This window comes from Fistularia commersonii, chromosome 30, assembly GCF_037954325.1.
Source record: "Fistularia commersonii isolate RoL2024-O1a breed Wild chromosome 30, RoL_Fcom_v1.0, whole genome shotgun sequence".
NCBI lineage: Eukaryota > Metazoa > Chordata > Actinopteri > Syngnathiformes > Fistulariidae > Fistularia > Fistularia commersonii.
This window is the reverse complement of record NC_141313.1, coordinates 7,339,604-7,362,737: the sequence shown is the minus strand read 5'-3', so window position 1 is coordinate 7,362,737 and position 23,134 is coordinate 7,339,604. Positions and strand designations below refer to the sequence as shown.

General features: G+C 42.0%; 2 protein-coding genes across 2 annotated transcripts; both read left to right on the top strand.

Moving 5' to 3' along the window:
* The first annotated feature begins 3,242 nt into the window (after positions 1 to 3,242).
* Positions 3,243 to 11,678, top strand: dclk3 (doublecortin-like kinase 3). The gene is made up of 7 exons (XM_086177589.1): positions 3,243 to 3,246; positions 4,598 to 4,800; positions 6,871 to 7,002; positions 7,086 to 8,264; positions 9,044 to 9,176; positions 9,761 to 9,928; positions 10,984 to 11,678. Exons 1-7 carry the CDS (start codon positions 3,243 to 3,245, stop codon positions 11,676 to 11,678), a joined length of 2,514 nt encoding a protein of 837 aa, XP_086033715.1.
* Positions 11,679 to 13,367: 1,689 nt separating this feature from the next.
* Positions 13,368 to 22,811, top strand: zftraf1 (zinc finger TRAF-type and ring finger containing 1). Its single transcript, XM_086177725.1, has 7 exons — positions 13,368 to 13,829; positions 14,093 to 14,423; positions 15,657 to 15,751; positions 16,727 to 16,870; positions 19,033 to 19,244; positions 19,434 to 19,612; positions 20,414 to 22,811. Exons 2-7 carry the CDS (start codon positions 14,136 to 14,138, stop codon positions 20,624 to 20,626), a joined length of 1,131 nt encoding a protein of 376 aa, XP_086033851.1. The 5' UTR covers positions 13,368 to 13,829; positions 14,093 to 14,135; the 3' UTR covers positions 20,627 to 22,811.
* The last annotated feature ends 323 nt before the right edge of the window (positions 22,812 to 23,134 follow it).

Sequence of the window (23,134 nt, the reverse complement as noted above, 5' to 3'; positions counted from 1 at the left end):
ATCGAGAGGCTTCTTCCCTTTAGAAATTTAAATGTCATCATCAATCACACCGAAGACTCATCCTGCTCATCCACCTAGCAGTGATTTCTGGAACACATTCTGTGCAACATGGGAGAGAAGAGGATACAGAAAATAAGGTTAGATGGAGGAGGTTGATTCACCGTAGCGATCCCCGAAGAGAGCAGCCAAAAGGATAAGAAAAAGTAGATTCTGTGCAACATGGTCTTTTGTGAAGAAAATAATCAGAGGATGGAATTGTGGTCCAATGATGAAATCACCCCATTCTCTATGTATGTAAAATCAGCTCAAAATAACATACTTGCATGTTCCAGATTCTGTAGTTTGAATTTTAGGCTGCACAATCAGAACACCGATCAATAGTTGTTCATGTCAAAGAAAATGTTTATATGTATTTCTTTACAATATTGTAACACTTATAGCCATGTGGGACATACGTGTATGGTTACTTATGTATGTATGAATCTATTTATTTACCTATCAGTCTTTCAAATAGTCAGAAAATTGAAATGGTTTTATTTTTAATTTTTTTGAAATTGTCTGAGTTATCAAGCCTTATTTTCTTATTTACTCTTTGTATGAATTCCTCAACTTCGTGACAACATTGTCATTTTCGTCTCAGACGTTTCATTAGCAGTTTGTCAGCAGTCCTTGAACATGTGACCGGAGAAAAAAAAAAGCAATTCTGTTTCCTCTTTAGCTTGTTGGTCAGTTTAACTGCTCTAAATTATAACATTTTAATCTCTGGTTTTGCCAATTTCCCTCTACAGTCCCACTCCTGAAGACTGGATGGTCTGCTTGTGGGAAGGAGTGAATGAGAGCATGAATCACATCAGTTCATGAAAGCTGCCTTTCACCTGACGTGAGGAGCTCCAGCCCCATCATGACCCTGTGAGTCTGAGCAGAGTAAGCAGTATAGAGAATGAATGAATGAGTGAAATGATTGTCTATTGACACAACAATATAATGAGTGAGAGGAATGTAAGTAAGAAATAGTTTGTGTTGAAGGCAGAAAATCTGACGGTATGTGATGCATTTAATGACTCACACACCCAATGATGAGAAATTCTTTTGTCCAAGAACCCTGAGGCCACTTTGCCCTTAAAAATGTTCTCCATTGTTCAAGTTGTATAATCTTGTCTGAGAATTGGGTCTTGTTTAGTCTCTTGAGGGCATTTAGTATCTCACCCAAGGGGCTTCTTCAGTTCATTCCTATGTCCAGCTATTTCTGAACTAAAAGGATCGCCCTGCATTTGCAAACTTGCTATCATGAATTTTTCCTGTTAAAAACTATCATATGATTCACATAATTTTGAAGTTTTGATGCATAGCCTATGTATAATGTTGCAGCTTTACTGAAGTTGATTCCACAATGAACTGACTTTAAGTTTTATTTTAATCCTAATTGAAAAGATGGAATAGACGAATAAAAAAGCTCCCACCGATTTTGTTGGACCGATTTGGATAAAGTCATACCAGTTTAGAAGGCTTTAAGCGCTGCATTGCATGGGAAAATAAAAGAGCTGGCTTATCGAGCGAGATAGTAGTTCCAGAGCACCATTTGACCCAAGAGAGGTTCAAAAATGCATGAGCGTCTGAATACAAGCCAGTACATACTTTCGCTCGTCTTTATTTTGTGGTTGTAGGCGGCGATTCTTTTCACCTTTGACTTCTTCCAAGTCAATGATAAGTTTCTAAGGATGGGAGGGAGGTGAGTCTGCAAACTAATCACATTGTTTTGGGTTTTTAATGGAGAATGTTGGCATTAAATGAGAAGGGGACCACACAAGATCAGAAAATTTGTACCTTAAAGTGTCAAAATAAGCTTGATGACCGATCTAAAGGTCGGATCAGTGATGTATCAGATTCAGACGTTTATAAAGGGACACTAGGATTCCTAAATAAGGGAAAACCATATAAGCACACTTCACTTGCATCCTCTGCTGGTCAAATGTTATTATTTCACCCTACATGTATTATCTTAACCTCTCTGCTTTATAACAAGAAACATAATGGGTAATACTATTTTTAAACATCTTATTTCGGGTGAGTTATGCTGTTTATGACTTCCAGCTGAAATATTTCAAACAAGCAATTCAAAATGTAGCTTTTCTCAGTTAGTTAAAACAATAAATACATGGTCGTAATCTGTCCCTGAGTAACTGGGGTGCAACATGTCCCAGATATGTACATAAAGAGAAAAGACAAACCTCAACAGGGCAGTTGAGTATGTTTTCAATTCAAGCCTGCAAAAAGGGCAGACAGTCTAACCAGGACATGGAGGCGGATAAGGATTTGTTTCCCCCCCCAGATCCAATATTAACAGTATCCCTGGAGACAGAACTGTGAGGGGCAGCACAACAAAAGATCGACAAGGCACTTTGTATTTTAAAGTGTGACTGTGGAAAATATTAGATTCCATCAATGAAACTAGGGTAACAGCTCCTATCCCTATTTGTAATCAAATACTGCTCATTTTCAATGAGTTTTGTGTTGTTTTCCCTAAATAAGAGAGGTTCACCAAAAGCTAACCATGGGGATCTTTTGAAAATTAGATGCCTACTCTATGGATAAGCTGGAGTTGTGTAAAAATCCTTTTATTTCAGTTTCAGAATAACAGTAAATAAAGCTGAATGAAATCGATGACATGTAGTGACGTATTGTAAAAATCTAATTGGATACAGACTGCGTGGTTTTATAGGCTTTCTAATATCTCTTAATCCATCACTACGTACCAATAACAGACAAACGCATTTTACTCGCGCTGTGTCCAGAGCGGTCTTTCGACCGTAATAGTTTCCGGTCAATTTCAAAATGAAAACGAATTGATGAACTATGCGAAAGCCAAACAGTATCATAGTTAAAATGGTTTGTTTTAAGTAAATGATGATAACCATATGCTTACCGAAAAAAACTATTTTGTAAGCTGAGTGAGCCTCCATCGACAACATTTGTTAGTGTAATCGTTTTATTTTGAAGGAAAAGCCTATTCACTTCCGGTTTTTTGATCTCGCAAATTAGCTTAACGTGTATCCATAGCAACGGGCGTACACTATGCCCTGCGGCTTACTGAGCGGCCTGCAGTAATTTCAGAGAAAACCAACGGCCGGTGGGATGAAAAGAGGCGATCAGAACAGAAAGGAAAGTCAATAAAAAAACGTTTTTTAATCGTTCGTTCTAGTGCCGGCGTCGCTCGGAAATGACGTCTTCACAGAAAAGTCGGCATGGGTGCGAAACGGCGCGCAAATGGAGGCAAACAGGTGAGTGGACGGGCCTGATTGGACGGATTTAATCACTCATTATAACAAAGATCACACATTGATAAATCTGTAAAAAAAATAAAAAAAAACAGCAACCTCGTTTTGTCAAGTTTTCCAGAAAACACACGCAAAAAAAAACTGTGCCAACTGATTTAGGCAAAACAACCAAAAAAAAGTCAAAATAACTTGGGCAATTATTTTAAGAAGGTGATATTACAGAAACATAAGGTATGTTCCAGAAAATATATGTATTAAATTGTCCCCATGATCAGATTTTATCAATATCTAGCATTAGATATGTTTCCTCAAATACTTTTACAAAAGAAAATTATTTTTTACAATATTGATGTGACAACAGTTCCAAAAGCGAGAGAATCATGGTTTGTAATTTCACTGGAATTTGCAGATCAAATTCTAATTTACATTTTTAGTCAGCTGAATTTGTAATATTTGTGTTCTTGAGACTGACTTTTGTTATTTACAGCCAATCAACTGCTTTTATATCCATATTTTCATACCAACATTTACTTAGTTACCTAAAAATGTACCACGTGCCTCCACACAGGCATGCAGAGGGTGAAATTGGTTTAGTCTTGATCAAAGCTGATTCTGTAGGACAACTTGTTTATCTTTTAAAGTTTCTATTCACGTGAAAGGGAGTGTGTTACTCAGTCTAAGGGGGCCGCTTGGTGTCTTTTTAAAAAGGGGGTCACTGCTCATGATCGGGGCAGGGTTTTTGGTTTCTGTCTGTTGCTCCGGATGTGGAAACTGCACACAAAATACAACCCCACCTGACTGGATGGATGACATCTCTGTCTCTCAGTGCCAGAAAGTGAAACAACAAAGATGCACCATCTCCAAAGCATCATTAAACATGCAGTTCAGCTGAGCCCAGAAACCAGGTCAAGAAAGCTTTTGTTGAGGTGTGCGTGTGCTGCGTATTCACATGTGCGTGTGTGTGCGCATGTGCGTGCACACATATCTGTGTTGTTTTGCATATCGTAAGAGAGCCTAAATAATTCATCCTGTCGGGGCATGTTGCTTTAAGAATCTCCAATGGCACTTGGTTTCATTGTGATGGAAACACTCAAATCAGATGAGCCGGATTCCTTTACACACACACGCACACGCACACACACACACACACACACACGCACACACACACACACACGCACACACACACACACACAAACACACACGATGACCAACCAGTGTTGTGTTACTTATGAGGTTGTCGTGGTATATTAAAGCTACTAATGACTCCTTTCTTCCAATTGCTTTCTTCCTTCACGCCTCAATTCTCTCTCATCCTGTCTCAGCGCCATTGGGGCCCCTGTCAAAGCGCGCTGGTGTTGCCCCCCAGCCGTGGCCCCTTCACGCCCAGCCTACAGGACAGACTCACAGGACTCACCGCCCCCCTCCTCATCTACCTTTCTTCCACAGCCGCCATGCAGAGGAGAGCGCAGAGCGGCCGCATCTGGTCACCATCGTCAGGCCCGATGTTCAAAGCCCTCTGCGGAAGGTGAACTCGGCGTTTAATTTCCTCATCCCTGTCAACAGAAAAGCGGTAAAATCAAATCACATTGACATTATATGGGCCAGCAATATAAATCAAAGCTTGCTCTGTGTAGAATCATATCGCTCTTGAATGTGCTACTGTAATATTCAGTACTTGAGGACCAATCATTCTGTTTAACTATTTCATCCTCAGGTAAGAAAGTAATTATTGTTTGATACAGGTAAACAGCAGTGTCACAGAGCTGAGAGTTTGCAACAGGGATCTCAACTCTTGTGCATTTTCATTCCGTTCCATAAGCTTTTTCATTGCAGGTATTAAGCCTTTTATTTTATTCACGTGCTTTTGCAGACGTTCGACTTTATTTGCATAGGCCTTTCCTGAAAGTTTGATATTTCGTTTAGCATCCATTGCTTCAGGCCCCTTGTTTTCCACTCATTCATCCATTTCACTCTGTGTTTTGCACAGTGAAGCATCAATACCTCAGCAGAGTTTTCGTTTTTCCACAGATCTGTGTGTTTTTGTTGACAAAGTTGTAGTGACACCAAACCGCAAAAACCAAGTCACTGAGAGGCTAAGTGAGGGGGTGACTCACTGCCCGACTTGCTGCACAAACGAAAAATTACCTTTTGCCGAACAACCAAGCAAGCAAGGCGCAGTTGGTTGCCTCAAACTTCGTAGTTTGAGTTTGCGATTACATTTGTGGTCAATAAAAATGAGATTTTCCCTACTCAGCTCCTTTCCATGCAGCTGCCGCGGTGAACTGGTGAATTAATGCCCATTCAGTCACCGAGCACACGCACCTTGACATGTGTGAAAGGTGTCAAACCAACAGCTGATGTCCACAAAAAACGTTTATGTTCACATATTGCCCCTGCACTCTGAATCAGTCAATAATTCAACTAAAGTAATGCATCAAGGTAACATGAGACAACCATCAATTTAGTGTCAACGGACAGACATGGGACGAATGTGTCACATCTGGTTGACAATAAAATCAAATTGTCTGGACCTTAACAGCAGAAAACTTGAAAAATGTTCAAGGTTTTGTAACAGTGCAAATTAGAAGCAACTTAATAGCAAAACAATATGGATGTCAGCTGTCGGCTCTTTCTCTATCCAGTGGTTCAACAGATGTCTTGTTGTTGACTCCAGGACATAAATTCAACCAAATATTTATGTGACGCTTTTCAGCAGCGGCTCTGTTGAGTCATTTCCCAAAGGGATGGAAATGGGAAGCAAAACACCTGGAGCCATAACGTGTAAAGTCGAGGGGATCAAATCTAATCCAACGTATATAACGTTAACATACATATTTTGAAGCATGTTTTGACCTCAAGAGATTCAGATTGTCCAAGGTTAATTCCAGGATGATGAAAGGTCACAGTTGTTTGGTGTCCCGAGAGGAAAGAGGCCGAGTTGATACCCTAGAATTCATTTAATTAGAGAGATAAGAAGAGTCAAGCCCATGAAGAGGTTTATGAATCATCGGGAGCCCCTTAAACTCTGATCTGACTTGAACAGGAAATCTTTTATAAATGCACTGCTCGTGTGAATATATGACAAAAACCTTTATCGCAGATCCTAATGAGTTTTTCACGCTCTAATAACCTGTAAAGTCTGGAGTTTTGAGACGTTAATGAGTTCTAGTGCAGAAGCTTGGCAGCCCTCAGTAAAACAGTGCATCAGAGACTTCAGTCAAAAAGAAGAGGACTTTATGATGCAGATAGAAAAAAATACAGCAACCAAACTTTAACCCCAAATTACTATATTATCTTTAATGTTTTTTTTTTTTTTAAGATAAAGATGATTTTTGACATTGAGAAAGCCATTTGTAACAGCAGTAGGAAAAAAGGTTCCATATTTAAAAAAGGTATCTTTAGGGAACAGTGGGAGGGAACAGTGTCTGGCTACCAACGAAACCATGTGGTTTTAGCAAAGGCTGCGTATTAGTTTGCTTTTTTAATATATTATCATACAGTGGGCAATAACTCATTTCTAATTTGCAGTAAATATCCAACTCAATACTTGCATTTCCAGCTCGTGTAACCCCCATTTTATTTGTGTGTGTTCAAGGTATCCGTGCTTTTGAACCGTAGGGGCGTGGTGTCATTTGAGCAGCTGCTCTTGGATATTTCCGAGGCCTTGGGGTTTCCCCGATGGCACAGAGCCAGAGTTACCCGGTTGTTCACCACTTATGCCCGAGAGGTTCGTCCGAAGTAATTAAATCCACCCGACTGGCGTTAATAAAACTGCACTTTACTCAACTTTTGTCACCTCTATTTTCCAAGGTGAAGAGTGTGTGTGACTTCTTCCGTGGCGATGCGGCTTTCCTGGCTCTGGGGAAGGCTCGCCCTGAGCTGAGTAGTGTGCAGGAAGCTCTGGTGGAGCTGTTTCCAGAACATGCAACTTACCAAGCCGATGCACTGCAGGCCTGGGAGAAGAAGCTCCGGTCTGGGCCTGAGAAGGCATCTAAAGCAGACAGCGGATACAGCGAGGGGACAGACAGCAGCGGGCCACAGTGTGACGTGCACCATGACAACAGCCCCAAGAATCACACCAGCACACGTGCAACTAACTTTGCAGACACACACAAGCCGGATAATTGTGATATAAACACTCAGAAGTCGCACAAAAAGAATAAATGCAGAAAACCTGCTCATCTGCCCAACCACCTGCAGAGACTCAGACCGAGGGGTGGGATCAAGGAGCCCCAGGCATCTGTCATTGGTCCATTTAAACACAAGGAAGTTCGAAAAGATGCGATCGTTCCCTCCCCTACCCTGTGTGAAAACTGTTTGGCAAGAAGGGCTAAATATCAGGGTCCAGATCGAATCAGTCTCCTATCAACGAGAGTTCCACTTCCCCCAGTGTCAAGGAAGCAAAAAGACGGTTCCCCCACTTTGCAGGACCTTCATAGTAGTCCTCCACCTCCACAGCCAACGGGCGACGATGAGAACACACCCCAAAAGTTACAGCCTCTTATTCCGCTCCTGGAGATGAGCCACCCCTCACAGAGCAGAACCACCTTCACTCTTCCCTCGGATGATTGTGAAGTCACTCTGTCAGACATAGAGGAGCTTTATGAAATTGGACAAGTGGTCGGAGATGGCAACTTTGCCATTGTGCGAGAATGTTGGCGTCGTGACGACCGACAGCCTCTTGCTGTGAAGGTCGTGGAGCGCGCAAAGCTAATTGGTCGAGAGCACATGATGCAGAATGAGCTGAGTCTTCTCGGAAGTCTCTGTCACCCTCGTATTGTGCGTCTCTTTGCGCACCACCACACACGCTCTCACTCTTACCTAGTAATGGAGTTGCTGACTGGCGGGGATCTGTTCGAGGCCATTAATGAGAGGGGGAAGTTTGACGAGTCGGAGGCAGGTCTCATGGTGTCAGATGTGAGCGAAGCATTGAATTACATCCATTGCAGGAGCATTGTCCACCGCGACATCAAGCCAGAGAACCTGCTGGTGAGGATCAGGATTTGTAGGAAAAAATTGAGTGATCCAAATTTCAACTGTATGTGTGTCACTTTCAGTCTACGCAGTGCAGCTTTTCAGTTTTCAGATTGCCACTAGTATGGTAGCTCTAAAAAGGCACCAAAGACATGAACATATTAGTTCTAATGCATGTTGTTTGGTCCCAAAGTGAATTTGTGTGGGTCTCTCCTGCAGCCAACCAGCCAAAATAATTTGATTAATGTTAATTGGAGACCTTGTGGGAGATTTGGCTGTGAGTGAGCACTTGCCTCTGTGTGTGTCAGCCCTGTGATCGACTGGTGACCTCTCCAGGGTGCAGCTGCGGATAATGTGAATCATTAATTTCTATTTTATATACTTTTACCTCATAATACACACATACAGTATAAGACACAAAAATAGTCCTCGATTTGGGAAAATGTTGGGGAAATTATATGTGTATAAACACACAAACCTATACTATTCACAAACACATACACACACACACAAACAGCCACACACACACACACACACACACACACACACATATATATATATATATATACAGCGTCGTGACGACCGACAGCCGACATATATATCATTATTTATTTTGTCAGATGGATCGCATAATAAGCAATGGTACATCACACATCTGGTGAGGAGTACAGGGAAACATTTTGTAGATATGAGGGTGGATGCTAAATATCTCGGTTTGGAAAGAAATGGAATACACATGCCAGACTCTCACCTCTTTTTTGTCCTTCTCTCTGACCCCTTGTGTTTCCCCTCAGATGGAGCATGTGTCTGGTGGCGTCAGCAGGCTTAAGTTGGGAGACTTCGGTCTGGCCATGGTTGTAACCGAACCGGTCTTCACAATATGTGGCACGCCAACGTACGTTGCTCCAGAGATTCTTGCGGAGACAGGTCAGCACTGCTTGGTTGGACTTCACATGCAATGTTATTTTATTCTGGCTGTACTTTGACTGAAAGTGCTGATCCTGTTATAAATATCTGGTTCAAGCTTTTAACTTATTATATTCTTAATTAAACCTTTTTTGCTTATTATTTATTTCCTTAATTACCTCTACCCCACACCAGCCTATGCAGTCTTTATCTCTCCATTCATATGTATATTTAATTATAACCAGAACTGTATCTGTGTCAAAGTATTGGAATATTTTTGTAATTAGTATTTTTTTCAAATAGTGGTTATTAAAGCCACACTCAGGACTCACTCTACCAGCTACATCTCCCAGCAAATGATACTGGTAACTTGTGACTGTTATGCCTTATTTATTTATCAATTAATTTTACCAATATCATTCATCATTTCTACTGGCCATTGTTGGTATGTGTTATGGATGTTTGTTTTCGGCCGTTTGTTATGATTATTGCTAAATTTTGGTGGGATCTGTTTAAAATGAGTCTTCAACTAATTAGGACTTTAATACCTGATTTTGCACTACTTGTACATAATCAAGGCTTAATTGTGTGACTTGACTTGACAGGTTACGGCGTGGAGGTGGATGTGTGGGCGCTGGGTATTATTCTCTATGTCCTCTTGTGTGGTTTCCCTCCATTTCGAAGTCGAGATCGGGACCAGGAAGAATTGTTCGAGATAATTAAACAAGGCCAACTCACCTTCCTGCCTCCATATTGGGACTCTATCTCAGAAGGTAATTAGAATTCCAGCAATAAATTGATATACTGTATAAGAAATTGTCTTTCATAGTGTTTCATTAGCTCGTTTCTACTATTCTCTCTATATGATATGTGTATCCAGACTATTCATTTTTTGTTTTATTTTTATCAAAAGAAACTGCCAACAGTAGAATTGGTAAGTTTGACATCTTTAAAACCAGAAAAATATTAAGCTATCTTAAAATCTGCCAAAAATTAGAGGAAAGAGGAAAATACCAGACATTAGGAATAAAATATTTGAGAAATTTCTAGTCATTCGGAATATATTTACATAATTTTTTTATTCATGAAAAGACCATTCAAAAGGACTGTCAAAAAGTTAAGTTAAATGCTTTATGTTCAGGATAAACTGTTATTTGATCATCTGACGAATTTATGGAACATGATTTTTCCAAACCTAAACTAATAAACATAAACAAACACATGTAGGTTATATACAAGTATATGTTCGTTCACACACACACACACACATGCACACACACACACACACACACACACACACAAACACACACGCGCGCGCGCAAACACACACACACACACGCGCACACACACACACATACTGTATATGTATATGTATATATAAAAACACACACACACACACATATATATGTATATATATATACACACACACACACACACACACATACCGTATATGTATATGTATATATAAAAACACACTCACACACACACACACACACACACACACACATATATATATATATATATACATATATACATATATAATTTTTTTTTTTTTTTAAATCTTATTGTGGACTTTTGACTTGATTTCTCTCCTAGAAGAACAGAATTGAACTGAAGCAGCCTCTTAGATGAGGTGACATGTCTTTAGGGTGAGAAACCAAGTCCAGTTGATATGCACATTAATTACTTTTGTGTTAATTACTATACCTACCTTGGACAAATACATATGTATCAGAAATGGGGTTTCTAAAGAAATTGCAGTATTCCGCACGATTCTGCACATATACACATAAACTCATTTTTTCCCTTCTGTCGTGTGTGAGTGCAGAAGCCAAAGATCTTATAAGAGCACTGCTTCAGACAGATCCTACAGTCAGGATCACGGCACAGCAGTTGCTGCTGCATCCCTGGGTGAAGACTATGGCTTCAGTCTGCAGGCAGAGGGCAGTCACAGACAAACCTGTGAACTCAGACAAAACTGGAACACCCACAAGGAGGCAGAGGGCAGCAGAAGACAAAAGACCAGGACACGCTGGCAGCAGTGGGGTGCTGACTGAGCTCAGCAGACATGATGAGGGACCCACAGGTAGATGTGATGCAGACAGGGTGGAAACAGTGGACCCTTTACCTGCAGAGGCCATACCGGGCCACCGAAAACCAATGTGTGTCACCAGGCAGCCCAGTGGGCCGGTTATCCAAAATTTAGATACAAATCTGTCCAACCCAGACAGTCCAGCCAGTCAGCTCAGTGCCCCCGTAGCTCAAACAGGCCCCCTGTCCTCAGTTATTACACACCATCGAGAACAAATCACCCCAGAACACTTATCACCTCCGTCAAACTTAAAACCACAGACAACACTGGGTCAACTGTCCTTCGGTGCAGCCGCAGCTTCGACAGACAGCCTCGGAAAGCAGAACATTTCTTCTCCACAAAGCGTTGTGCAAAAAGCAGCAAACCCAGAACAAGATGACACAATGATGAAGCCCCCATCCGCACCCACAAAGACTCAATCTCCTGTCTGACTCTGATTAGATTAGGGCTCATCACTTTCATTGTTCTAGACAATACCACTGATTTCTTGTCAGCTCAGTCTTTGAATGATCTGCATATGATGTGATATAATCTCCAGAGACTGAATAGTATCTGATTGATGAAAAAAAAACCACTAATATGCATGTGATCATTTGTCATTCATTCATAGGTTGATCAAGAGTTATGTATTATGATCAAGATTTATGTACCTTTAGTCCTAGACGATGTGTAAAACCTGAATCTAATAGATTAGAGTTAATCAAGTGGGACCTATTGGATACAAACAGTTGTATGGTTTGGTATTGTTTCTCGCAAAAATATTTCAGTAGTGGAACTCTTGTTACCTTGTTTTTATGGTCCCAACATTTGTTCATGGCCTAAGATCGAGTAATATGATATCATGGTTGCCATTTTCTAGAGGTTTCTATATTTATGTGCTCAGATGATATTAAAGGTTAATGTCTGGAAGTATCCAGAAAATATCAAAACACATGTTCTATTATTACACATTTTATGGTAGAAAATGCTGCCAAAAACTTGCATTTGGACGGCATTTACCTAAATGTGTGTATTCTGTACATTTTGTTCTGCAATTGTGATAGCAGCAACCCCACAAGGTACTACTCTTTTTCAGTATCGGAGGTAACCATGCAAACAAAGGTAAAATCAGCTTGCCAATAATTGAAGCCCCCTGCAATCAGGCCACCGTGGGTGAGGGTAAAGAGTGTGCATAGCTGAGTGTGGTATGTCCTCCTTGCAGTTAAATATAGCCAAAATCAAGCTTGTGTCTGTCCAGTGGGAGTGGTCAGCTGCGGCCCACCCTGCACATTCAGCTGTGCTGCCCTACCCAAACACAGACACATACCCCGCCTCGTACATAGGAGCATCCGTCCGGGGACAAGTGATTAATCGACCTTTGCTGCATATCAAAGTAACTACTGTGTTAGACTCTTGTGTTATAACATCAGACATTGTGTTTTCCCTGTGTGACATCACAGCTCCCTCTTTAACTTTCCCTTCTTAACAAAACATGCACAATATATTATTATGTATCGAAACTAGCGTTGTGCTGCTCATAGTGACATAAGCGTGCTTCTCTTGTGTGTTGAGGCCCCCTATGTGCCATCACGGCTCCAAGTTTCTTTCATGTATGACATCAGTTTCTCCCCCTCCCCCCCCAGATGTGACACCACAACTTTCTACCTCTCCCCTGTGTGACATCACAGACTCTTGGCACCCCCAGCCAAATATGTGACAACTCAGCTTTCAATCTTGAGCTTTACAGTCCGCCTCCTTTCCTCGATATGACATCACAGCTTTCTCCTCAATCTAACTAGGAATTTTCGATTGAGCGCAATCCTAAAATACAGTCCGAACCCTGCCAGGATTGTTGGCATCTGGATCATCTCTGCATGCTAGAGAAGCAGGTATAGGGCGTTGGCTTTTTTCTTTTTAAATTGTATGAATTGATCTATTTTTTTCCTGTTGTAATGTTTATGTTGTGGTGGGGGAGAGGCCTCGATTTGTCGCCTATCAGATGACTGTAGTCACCGCTGGAACCCCGAGTCGCAGGTGCTCACTACGCATGCGCCGTTGAAAACTCTTTAAATACCCCAAGTCAACTGCCACAACAAAACATTCCGCTGTCATCCAAGTCACGGCTAAGCTGAAGTATCCACTGGCACATAGCAGCCGTCACAGATACAGGCAGAAAATTTACTTTTTACAGCGCAACTTCATTTTTTTTGTTAGCGCCGACCGCTGACCTGTCTGAGTAGCAACGAATCTGACCCGGAGTCGTAAAGGCTGAGCAGGGTGAACTCGGGGGAGACGGACATGAAAAAAACAAAGATGGCTGTGTAGCCAAAGAGACGAGTCCCAACAGAACCGTCTCTTGTCGCGGTTTTAACTATCGACAGGTGCCGTGGACGCTCTCTCGGTACCGGAGCAGGGACATTGTAGACGAGCAGACGAGTCGGGCCGCTGATGCACATCGATGTAATTGCTGTCATTGCGACTAACGGCGTCGAGAGTACAACAACAGCTGAGGGACGCTGAGTTGTTTTTGTTCTGCCTGGGCAGAGGGAGAGGACTGCCGTGTTTTGTCAACGTAGCTAGCCGCATAGTCTGCTAGCTTCACTGTAAGTCAACAAAACTAGTGGAATTGAATTTAACATATTGTCATACTTGAATTTTACATTTGACCTCGTTATTACACAATCATTAGTGTGTTAAACGCCTCGTTGGTAAGAGGAAGAAAGCAGCGTTTATAAATTCGCTCCCTTTCTGACAGTCTGCTGCCTTAGCGTTAGCCTGTTAGCTAGCTAGCGGTCAGCTGACCATTAGCCTGACAGCTTGTGGGCTAGCCGTTTGCTAACCCGCTAATATTTTCGGCTCGGCCTAGTCGCCGCAGGTACATCGTAGATATTTTCGGAAAGCCGACAGTTATGTCTGCGCTGGAAGAGAGAGACGTGGGCGTTGCGGCCGCACCTGGCTCCTCCTCGGCGGCCTTGGGGGTCGGAGCCGTGGGGGCAGCGGTGGAGGCTGTCGCCGGGGTCGCAGCCATGCAGGAGGAGGTCGCGATACGGCGAGATGGGCCCGAACCTGATGCAGACGAGCCACCCAAGAAGAGGGCGAAAGTCCCCGAGGGAGAGTCAGGAAAGCTGGAGGAGAGATTGTACTCGGTGCTATGCTGCACCGTGTGCCTAGACTTGCCCAAGGCGTCTGTGTATCAGGTAAACGTGTCAATCACAAATCTTCCCCATATAATCCTAAACCTGTCGTCAAACAACAGTATGCCAAGTTGGGCCTCATAGAAGAAGATCCCTGCCCGTCCCCCAGTGTGCCCTCCCGGCCCCCTGGCCACAGTGCCAACCTGTTGAATGTGTTGGCCACCTCAATTCATTTTTAGTGATACTAGATCCAACACAGGCCCAAGTGTCTTAAGCTGCAAACTGAGACCCGCGGGCGACAAGAGAGACCAGACATACCCAGGCCCACCTGTCAGCTGTGCTGGCTCAACTTTATGACCTTATACTGTCAATAACCCTCAAATAACCTTCCCTGGAACTCACACCAAAGTCTTCATAAGAGATACACATTTAGTCACCTGTTAACTAAAAACTGCCCCTGTCACCTTTCCAATGTCCTCTTAACTGCTTGGTAATGTCAAATGAGTCTATTTTCTATTTGTCATTAGTGAAATTATTTTTAAGTCCTGTTAAGTTTGTTTTTTTAAATGCAATTATAAACAAAAAAACAAACAAACAAACAATGACTGTGCAAACACACTTGCCCTAAACACAGACACATTGACGTTTTCATGTTGACAAGCACAATCAGTAAATTATAGGATTGTTGATACTCATACCACAAAACATGGCCATGACTTAACTCAAAAGTTGGACTTGTGCAAAACAAGCTTTCAGTTACGTTGCCAGTGTTTCAAACAATCTTGCCGGTCGCTATGTTGTTGTCTGGCAGCTTTAGGCCACCCATTGTTATAACTTAACTGGGTATGAAAAAGGCCACAGGCCAGTATGTCCAGGCTTAGCTTGACACGTTTCATGGAATCTGCTGATGAATCTTATCAGGACAACTAGACATGCTTAATTTCTTGAAGGTGTGTCGCCTGTCGTTCAAGACGCTTCTTTATATCTGATCCTCTAGGAATGAAATATTCTTGGAAATAGAGCAGGTGCGGTTACCATGATAGGATTTTTGAACCGATGTCATGATCTAGATGACTTTAGAGTATTGTCAGATATTGTCAATGTAATAGATGAGAAATATATTTTTAGTTGTCCCATATAACAAAAGTCAAAATAATCTTACTAGAGAACGTTATAGTATCGAATTCATAAAGTATTTATAAGTGTAGTCTTCAGCTTTCATGTAGCCATATATAAAAGTCTTTTTTTCTCGATGCACTTTTTGCATTTTTCAACTTCATTTTTTTCATCACCCAGTGTACCAATGGGCACCTGATGTGTGCAGGCTGTTTTATCCATCTCCTGGCTGATGCTCGTCTCAAGGAGGAACAGGCCACGTGCCCCAACTGCAGGTACATCAAGGTCCCTATAGAGACAACAAATGGACCAGTTGCTTTAGTGAAATGGGAGACCAACAATGTTTCTGTCTGATTGTGTTACACTTTACAGATGATCTTTTAGTTAAAAAGTTGTCATGGAGTTTCCTGGCAGCTAAATTCCTCATAAGCACTTTGGACATATTTTCTTAATTAAAATCTCTATTGGGTGATTGTACAGTGTAATAAAGAATTTGTTTTGTTGATTTACACAACAACAAAACAGAAAAGGAGGAAAGTGCTATCAGGAGCCTCGTTTGACAGTAGAGCTAGAAAAGAGTAGATACCCGTAGAATAATCTTGAAAACGAATATAGTATATTTCAGGTTGTGATGATGTGACAATGTAAATAGTTCTTCGACATTGAAAATATCCATCTGAATAGATCATAAGTTGAACAGTGAATATTAACATTATTAAATCCCCCACTCTAAAAATTAAATGATAGTTATCAAATATATTTTCAGAATAGTTGGAGAGCTGGAAAGAATCTCACAGGTTTTTATTTAATTTTTTTATGGCAGAGTCACAAAACTCTGATGACATTGTAAATGAAACATTTTAAATTCAGGCAAATTGTTTAATTGGCTTGATGCTAAACCTCTTCGTAAATTTGGACATAATTGGTCACTGGCAGGAGCAAAAAAATTGTTAGAATCAATCTCTGTATTTTTAAAAGATGGCAAAAGACTGGCTCAAAATCATCATGAAATCATCTTCTTGCAATGCACTTTTGGGGGTTATCTGGTGGGACCATTAGTAATGATGTATAGAATTAGCTCGGGAAACAACTTGAATAATATCTTTTTGAAAGTAGTTCTCGGCACTGGAGAAGAGCCCATTCCTGATCCTGATGGTGCGCTATTGAGAAACCTGTATGCACATAGATAGGACAAATATTATAGAAAGGCCTCGACTCAGATGTGATAAGGTTTTTCTGTATTTGTGTAGGTGTGAGATCAGCAAGAACCTGTGCTGCAGGAACCTGGCAGTGGAGAAGGCTGTCAGTGAACTGCCGACAGAATGCACCTTTTGCCTAAAACAGTTCCCCCGCTCCAGCTTAGAGAGACACCAGAAAGAGGAATGCCAAGACAGGTACACACAGCACACAGACACGTTCAGTAAACCAGGAAGGGACTTGGAAAGTGCAGATCCCTGCTAAGGTTATTGTAGCATTTTCTGAGAAATGAATGGAAATAATGAGATGGGCCTTCGTAATTAATGGGTTCTTCCCCGGTCCATGCTCGGCACTTAAAGCAAATTTCATGGAAACAGTGTCTTAATTTTGTGTACTCCTGCTGACAAAAAAACACAAGGCAATGAAAATGTATCATATTGGTCGAGGTAATAATGAATATACACCGTTATTATCAGACATCTAGTTATTTCATGCCCATTCAGAATGTAATGAAGTGAGTCATTATTCTGGAGTATGACCACCTCCAGCATAACCTGAATTACTTAATAACTATTTTGTTTGTAAGTTTGTGTAGACATTGGTTTATGAAGATAATGACCTGCAACCCCAGAGGAGACTGATTCGGTTACAGACTATGTGTGTGTTACATGTGATGCCCATGTCAGTTAAATTTGCATGCACCGAATCCTGTGGGGCTGTCGGTATAGCAACAGGTGACCCTACTTCAACATTGCCTGTGCAAGTGTTACCATGACAACAGCCACAGCAGCCACAAGGGGCCAGATGCATGCTCTTTTTTTTCTATAGTTATGACAACAGCTATGGTGTTGGTGCTGTTAGCAGACTGCGCTGGAGGCGTTGTCCCTGTTCCCCAACCTGAGGCTCACCAAACCTCAAAATGAACCTACTTATGCACTTCAACTCGCTTTGGAGTCCTGGTTATTTTTTTCTATTGTTGATCCGGAGCTCTGAACTAACGTCACTCAGTTCATTCCCAACTTCACTTAGCTCATATCCATATTTTCCTCTGTTGATGCTGATGCACCAAGATATCTATCTACCTCCCCAACTACTTCAGCAGTTGACGATAATAATAGTCCATAGAAGGTAAATATTTTAGTTATCATCTTTATAGAATGTTATACATTACCTTTATTGTTATATCTATATTTCTTTTCAGAAATAAACCAATGAAATGATCAATACAATATTTGACTGCAAAAATAGCTGCACCCTGCATAGTTACCCAGCTCCACTTGTCCTGACTATATTAGTTTCAGTCATAGTGACTAGATTGTCGCTGCCGATTTCCTGGAATAGTTTCCTGGAAAATGAGCTCTCAAATGGTTTGTCAAAAGGAAGTCAAATTTTGACATGCACTTGGATAATTACCAAAACAGGCTGTAACCTCTCCCTTCGGCAGAGTGGACAGGGTGGTCTTTCAGCTCTTGAGAGATTCTTTTTGACACAAGATGTGCAACAATGAGGAATTTGTTCATTAAAAATGGCCCATCTTTTCAGAATATTTTTGGCACTGGAGTCCACTGTCAGCTAAGCCACATTTTGTCTAGACTCTGTGGCACCTGAGGGCCAGATGAATGAGAGAAGCATTTAGTACAAGGCATCTGTCCCCAGAAAACATCTGTCAAGAAGTGGATGACATTTTTTGAATCATTGTGGTGGGACAGTACAAATATTGAAAAATGTAATCTTAAAAGTACCGAACAACATTATATTTTTGGTTCAAATTACCAAGCCGCTAAAATATAGCCACAAGTCACTGTGTTTGTCACAGTTTGACCAGTGCCTTTCATAAGAACATTGTGTAATTTTTACATTGTGTAGTTTTTACAGGTAATAATAATTCATCAGTTCCTCGAGCGGACATGTTTTTTTCTGCAATTAACCCATCATGGATGAACCATGAACAATAGGCTGCCGTCCACCAGCAACAGGGGAGCAGTTTGGTGTTCAGTGTCTTGCTCAACAACACTTCGCCACACTAGGAAGAGCCGGGAATTGAACCAAGAATGTTCCGTTTCAAAGACAATTGCGCTTCCTCCTGTGCCACGCCGCCCCCCTATCCAGTGAAAAGCTCACTATCTTGTATGGAACCGACGTAAACCTGTGTGTCTGTCTCTGAGTTTGGCTCAGAGCACACACTTATCGTTGGTACGGCGTTAATTAGCCTCGGTTCACTGCCAAGGTTAATTAATACCTTTGATATTGCTCGTACCTTCCAAGCGCTGCGAGAGAGTAAAGACAGCTCTGTCAAGGATTTGTCTTCCAAATGAAGTGAGGAGTTTGTCGCAACTAAAACTCATCATCCTTTTGGCAGGGTGACACAGTGCAAGTACAAGAGGATCGGCTGCCCCTGGCAGGGTCCCTTCCATGAGCTGCCGGCCCATGAGAGCGAGTGCTCCCATCCCACCAAGACTGGTACAGAGCTGATGGGAATACTGGGGGAGATGGACCAGAGCCACCGCAGAGACATGCAGCTCTACAACAGCATCTTTAGCCTCCTCTGCTACGAGAAAATCGGTTTCACAGGTACATACGCTGATAGACCTTGGGCGGGGGAGAGGGATCTCAAAGAGGAGACATAATCTCTAATTTAAAAATCCTCTCTCGTGTTCTTAAAGCGGTCTCTCAACTCATAGCCGCCCAGCAATAGAAGTGTTTAAAGTGGCTCACTCCATGTGGTTTAAATGCTGCTTTACCCTCACTGTGTCCATCCAGAGGTGCAGTTCAGGCCGTATCGTACCGATGACTTCATCACTCGTCTGTATTATGAAACGCCGCGCTTCACCGTTCTAAACCAGACGTGGGTGCTGAAGGCCCGTGTCAATGACTCCGAGCGCAACCCGAACCTGTCCTGCAAGCGCACCCTCTCCTTCCAGCTCATCCTCAAGAGCAAGGTAAGCACACCCTCCTCTGCGTCTAGATGGATGAAGTGTTTTAATGGTTGCTTGTTTTCAGAGCTGCTGATGCATCGCCACATCACTTGCTGCTAAAGCTAGATGACAGACGATGCTGGTTCTGAGTAACAGATGTGAATCATGAGCCCCCTCGGCCTAAAAATAATAGAATAACACCACTTAGACATTAGTTGGACAGGTTTCTTTGTGATGCTGTAAAAGAATGTGCTGTGAAAAACTTACAACCCTAATTTTGGGTACTATTTTATGCCGAAAGAAACAGTCATTCTTTGATGGATCAATCAGGTTATGATTGGCGGAATTAACTGGTCGTGTGATGTTCTTGTGACATTCACAAGGGGAGCAGTGCGGTTGGAAGATTTGCTCTGGCATATTGGGATATATCATGAGATCTGCTCTCTGTGTCATTCTCACTGCAGTTATCAACAGTCGAAGCATCATTTGTCTGTTTTGTGAGAAATTTTACCTTTTAGCGCTGGTTTTGACAATCAGATGTCAAAATTTGGGGGGTTGGGGGCAGGGTCCTCATCAGGATAAAATGCTGGTCTTGGCGAGGCGTGTGTCCTAACAAATAAGATACAATCAGGCTCAAGGTACTTGTTTTGCTGGCATCGTCAGATATTTAATACCAAGGAAACCGATTGACAGGGAGGACATTAGAAGTTATGGTCATAAGACTAAGCCAACATCATCTCTTGAGCCCAAATAGGCACCTGAAAGGAGAAAATAAAGCCAATTGAATATGTCCATCTATTTTACGCTCTCTGACTTGTCGTTCAGGTCAACTCTGCTCTGGAGTGCTCCTTCCTCCTGCTGAAGGGGCCGTATGACGACGTCCGCATCAAGCCGGTCATCCACCATCACTCCTTCAGTAACGACACCAACGAGACGGACTACGTCCCCCTGCCCATCTCCGACTCTGTTGAGTGCAACAAACTGCTGGCAGCCAAAAACATCAACCTGCGCCTGTTCATCTTCCAAGTCCAAAAATAAAGTGTGAGTGCAGGAAGGAGGAAGATGGACGGGACAAAGTAGAAGGAGTGGGGTGATGGAAGCAGGAGGGGCTGACAGAGTGAGGAGTGATGAAGATTAAAGAGAGATACCACTGAACCACTGATACCTCTTAACACCTACACACGTGCACACACTCGTATGTGTGTGTATATATATATGTATATATATATATATATATATACACACACACACACACACACACATATATTTGTGTGTATATATACACATGTGTATATATACACACATATATATATATACACACACTCATGCAGGGTACATTTCACACACACACACACACACACACAACACACACACACCACTGATTACACTTACCTCCTTTTACGAGATAGTAAGAGCCCTCGCTTGGGGAGCTGTGAGTTGCTATGGAGATGGGTGGGCATTGATATGGAATGCAGGGGTGGGGTGAAACCTGTGAAGGCACAGGTGGGAGGTGTCCGGGGATGGCTGACCTCTCACCCCTGACACCCACAGCCAAAGGTAGCACACACCGTAAAGCAGTGATTGCTGGTTGCATCTGTTGTGTGCGTGTGTGGGTGTGCGTCTGCACACGTGTGTGGGCGTAGGCGTGCACGTGTTTTTGTGAGACAAGCAGTAGTAGAGAAGCGACTTACCTCTGCTTGCATGTTCAATTGTCCCAAAGATGTGATAATGTGAAAATAGGGTGTCTAACTCTACTGAGCTGTTCTTTGGACAAATGTGTGTGTGTGTGTGTGTGTGTGTGTGTGTGTGTGTGTGTGTGTGTGAGAGAGTGTGTGTGTGTGTGCTTGTGTGCGTGCATGCGTGTGTCCTCCCTTCCTGTATAGTTTATTTGACAAACCCTCCCAGTTTTGACTCAGACTCCAAAACTCCCATGTGATCCTCCTCCACCCCTTACCAAGAGGAGAGACGGGCCGGCTGCATGCTCCTCTTAGTTCAGCCTCCTTCAGCTGTGGATATTTTATTTAATCTTCAACACTAATACCATTTTTATTTCTCTTAACCCCAAATATTTAAGTACCTGTGAACATTTAGTTGGATTTTAGCATGTTGAATGGCTGCGTGTGGATGTATGTAAGCAAACCCGTGTAAAATCTTTCAAGTACAGAACCAGCAAAGACCCAGACCCCCCCCCCATCAGGGTCACTGTGGTTTGTTTTTGTTTTTCCTTTTCTTTTTTGTGTGTGATTACTTACTTGCCTATTTGTCGTGGATTCGCACTCCGTATGTCTTATTTTACATATAAGCGCCTTGTCCATTCAGGTAACAGGAAGAAAAGCACACAGAAGTGCAGTTGGTTTAAAGCTGTTCACTACAATTTGACTTCACTCAGTGTTTCTCACATAAATGTTTGTTTCATTCAGGTTCAAGGTTGTTAAATCTAACATTTCCCTCCGTTCAGCAGGTGCGTGACATGATCATCTTTTATTCTCTATCAGAAAATAACTGTAGTGCCATAAATTCTGTGCTCACCCCCCCCCCACCCCACACGCACACATTTTGACTTTGTACACTAGGTGTGTATTTCTTGAATGAGACTATTTTTAATGAAAGCACCAGTAAGCTGAAATGCTCCAGCTCGACCACTGGTCTGGGTCTTTCTTGCAAACTGTGCTGTACTTAGCTCGGAACTTGAAGGCACTGTTCTCCACCGCTCCCCTTATGTCTACTGCTCAAAGCTCAGCGGCCCTCTAGTGAAGAGTTTTCTCTTGGAGATCCAAACTCTAAAGAAGCATAGAAAGAAAAAAAAACGAGAATTTTGAAATTGTTGAGACTACGGTCTGTGAATTCTCCTCTCGTTAGTTCAGAAAAACAATATCATCAGTTATTTTTTTAATCTTTTTCGAAGACTTAACAAGGATACGTGAATTTTTTTTTTCCTGTGTGTGAGGGTGTGTGTATGTGAGGGTATGTGTGTGTGCGTGCGTGTGTAGAAGGGGTGGTGATGGGGGGGGGGGTTTACCTTACCACGGTGACATACTAGTGTTAGACTTACTTGAACGAAAAGATGTTACTTAAGTAGATTCTACTGTAAAGCAGATAGATCTCTCTCCTCCTGACCTCTACTGTATTTCTGTGTTTTAATGCTTCGTCTCTATGCCAGTGGACTCACTCATCTCACTATGGCTGTACATGTGCCTTTTATTAAAGATCATGGAACCTGCAAGGCTTGCCTCTGTGTGTGTGGGGGGGGGGGGGCGAAAGGACAAATAGAGTCAGCTTTGTGAAACCGTTCTGCATAAATTATGCATTATGAAATCTAAATTTAATTTTAAACCCTTTGATCAATGGTATGTTTCATTGGATTTGATGGTGAGAATATGAATCAGTTTCTGTACAAAATGAATTATCAGGCATCTGAAACACACTGTCATCACTTATTACACGCATTGAACGATATATTGCAGTAAAACAAAATTGTTTCGTATCAATGTCAAGATTATTATCGGATGTGTACTTTTAGTACACGTTAAAATGTTTTGACGTTAC

Bases quoted from the DNA above. Each gene is read 5' to 3' on its own strand.
- dclk3 (XM_086177589.1), top strand. The intron at 8,265-9,043 runs GTGAGGATCAGG...GTTTCCCCTCAG, and splicing joins TCAAGCCAGAGAACCTGCTG to ATGGAGCATGTGTCTGGTGG. The intron at 9,177-9,760 runs GTCAGCACTGCT...TTGACTTGACAG, and splicing joins AGAGATTCTTGCGGAGACAG to GTTACGGCGTGGAGGTGGAT.
- zftraf1 (XM_086177725.1), top strand. From the start codon at position 14,136: ATGTCTGCGCTGGAAGAGAGAGACGTGGGCGTTGCGGCCGCACCTGGC. The intron at 16,871-19,032 runs GTACACACAGCA...TCCTTTTGGCAG, and splicing joins AAAGAGGAATGCCAAGACAG to GGTGACACAGTGCAAGTACA. The intron at 19,613-20,413 runs GTAAGCACACCC...CTTGTCGTTCAG, and splicing joins AGCTCATCCTCAAGAGCAAG to GTCAACTCTGCTCTGGAGTG.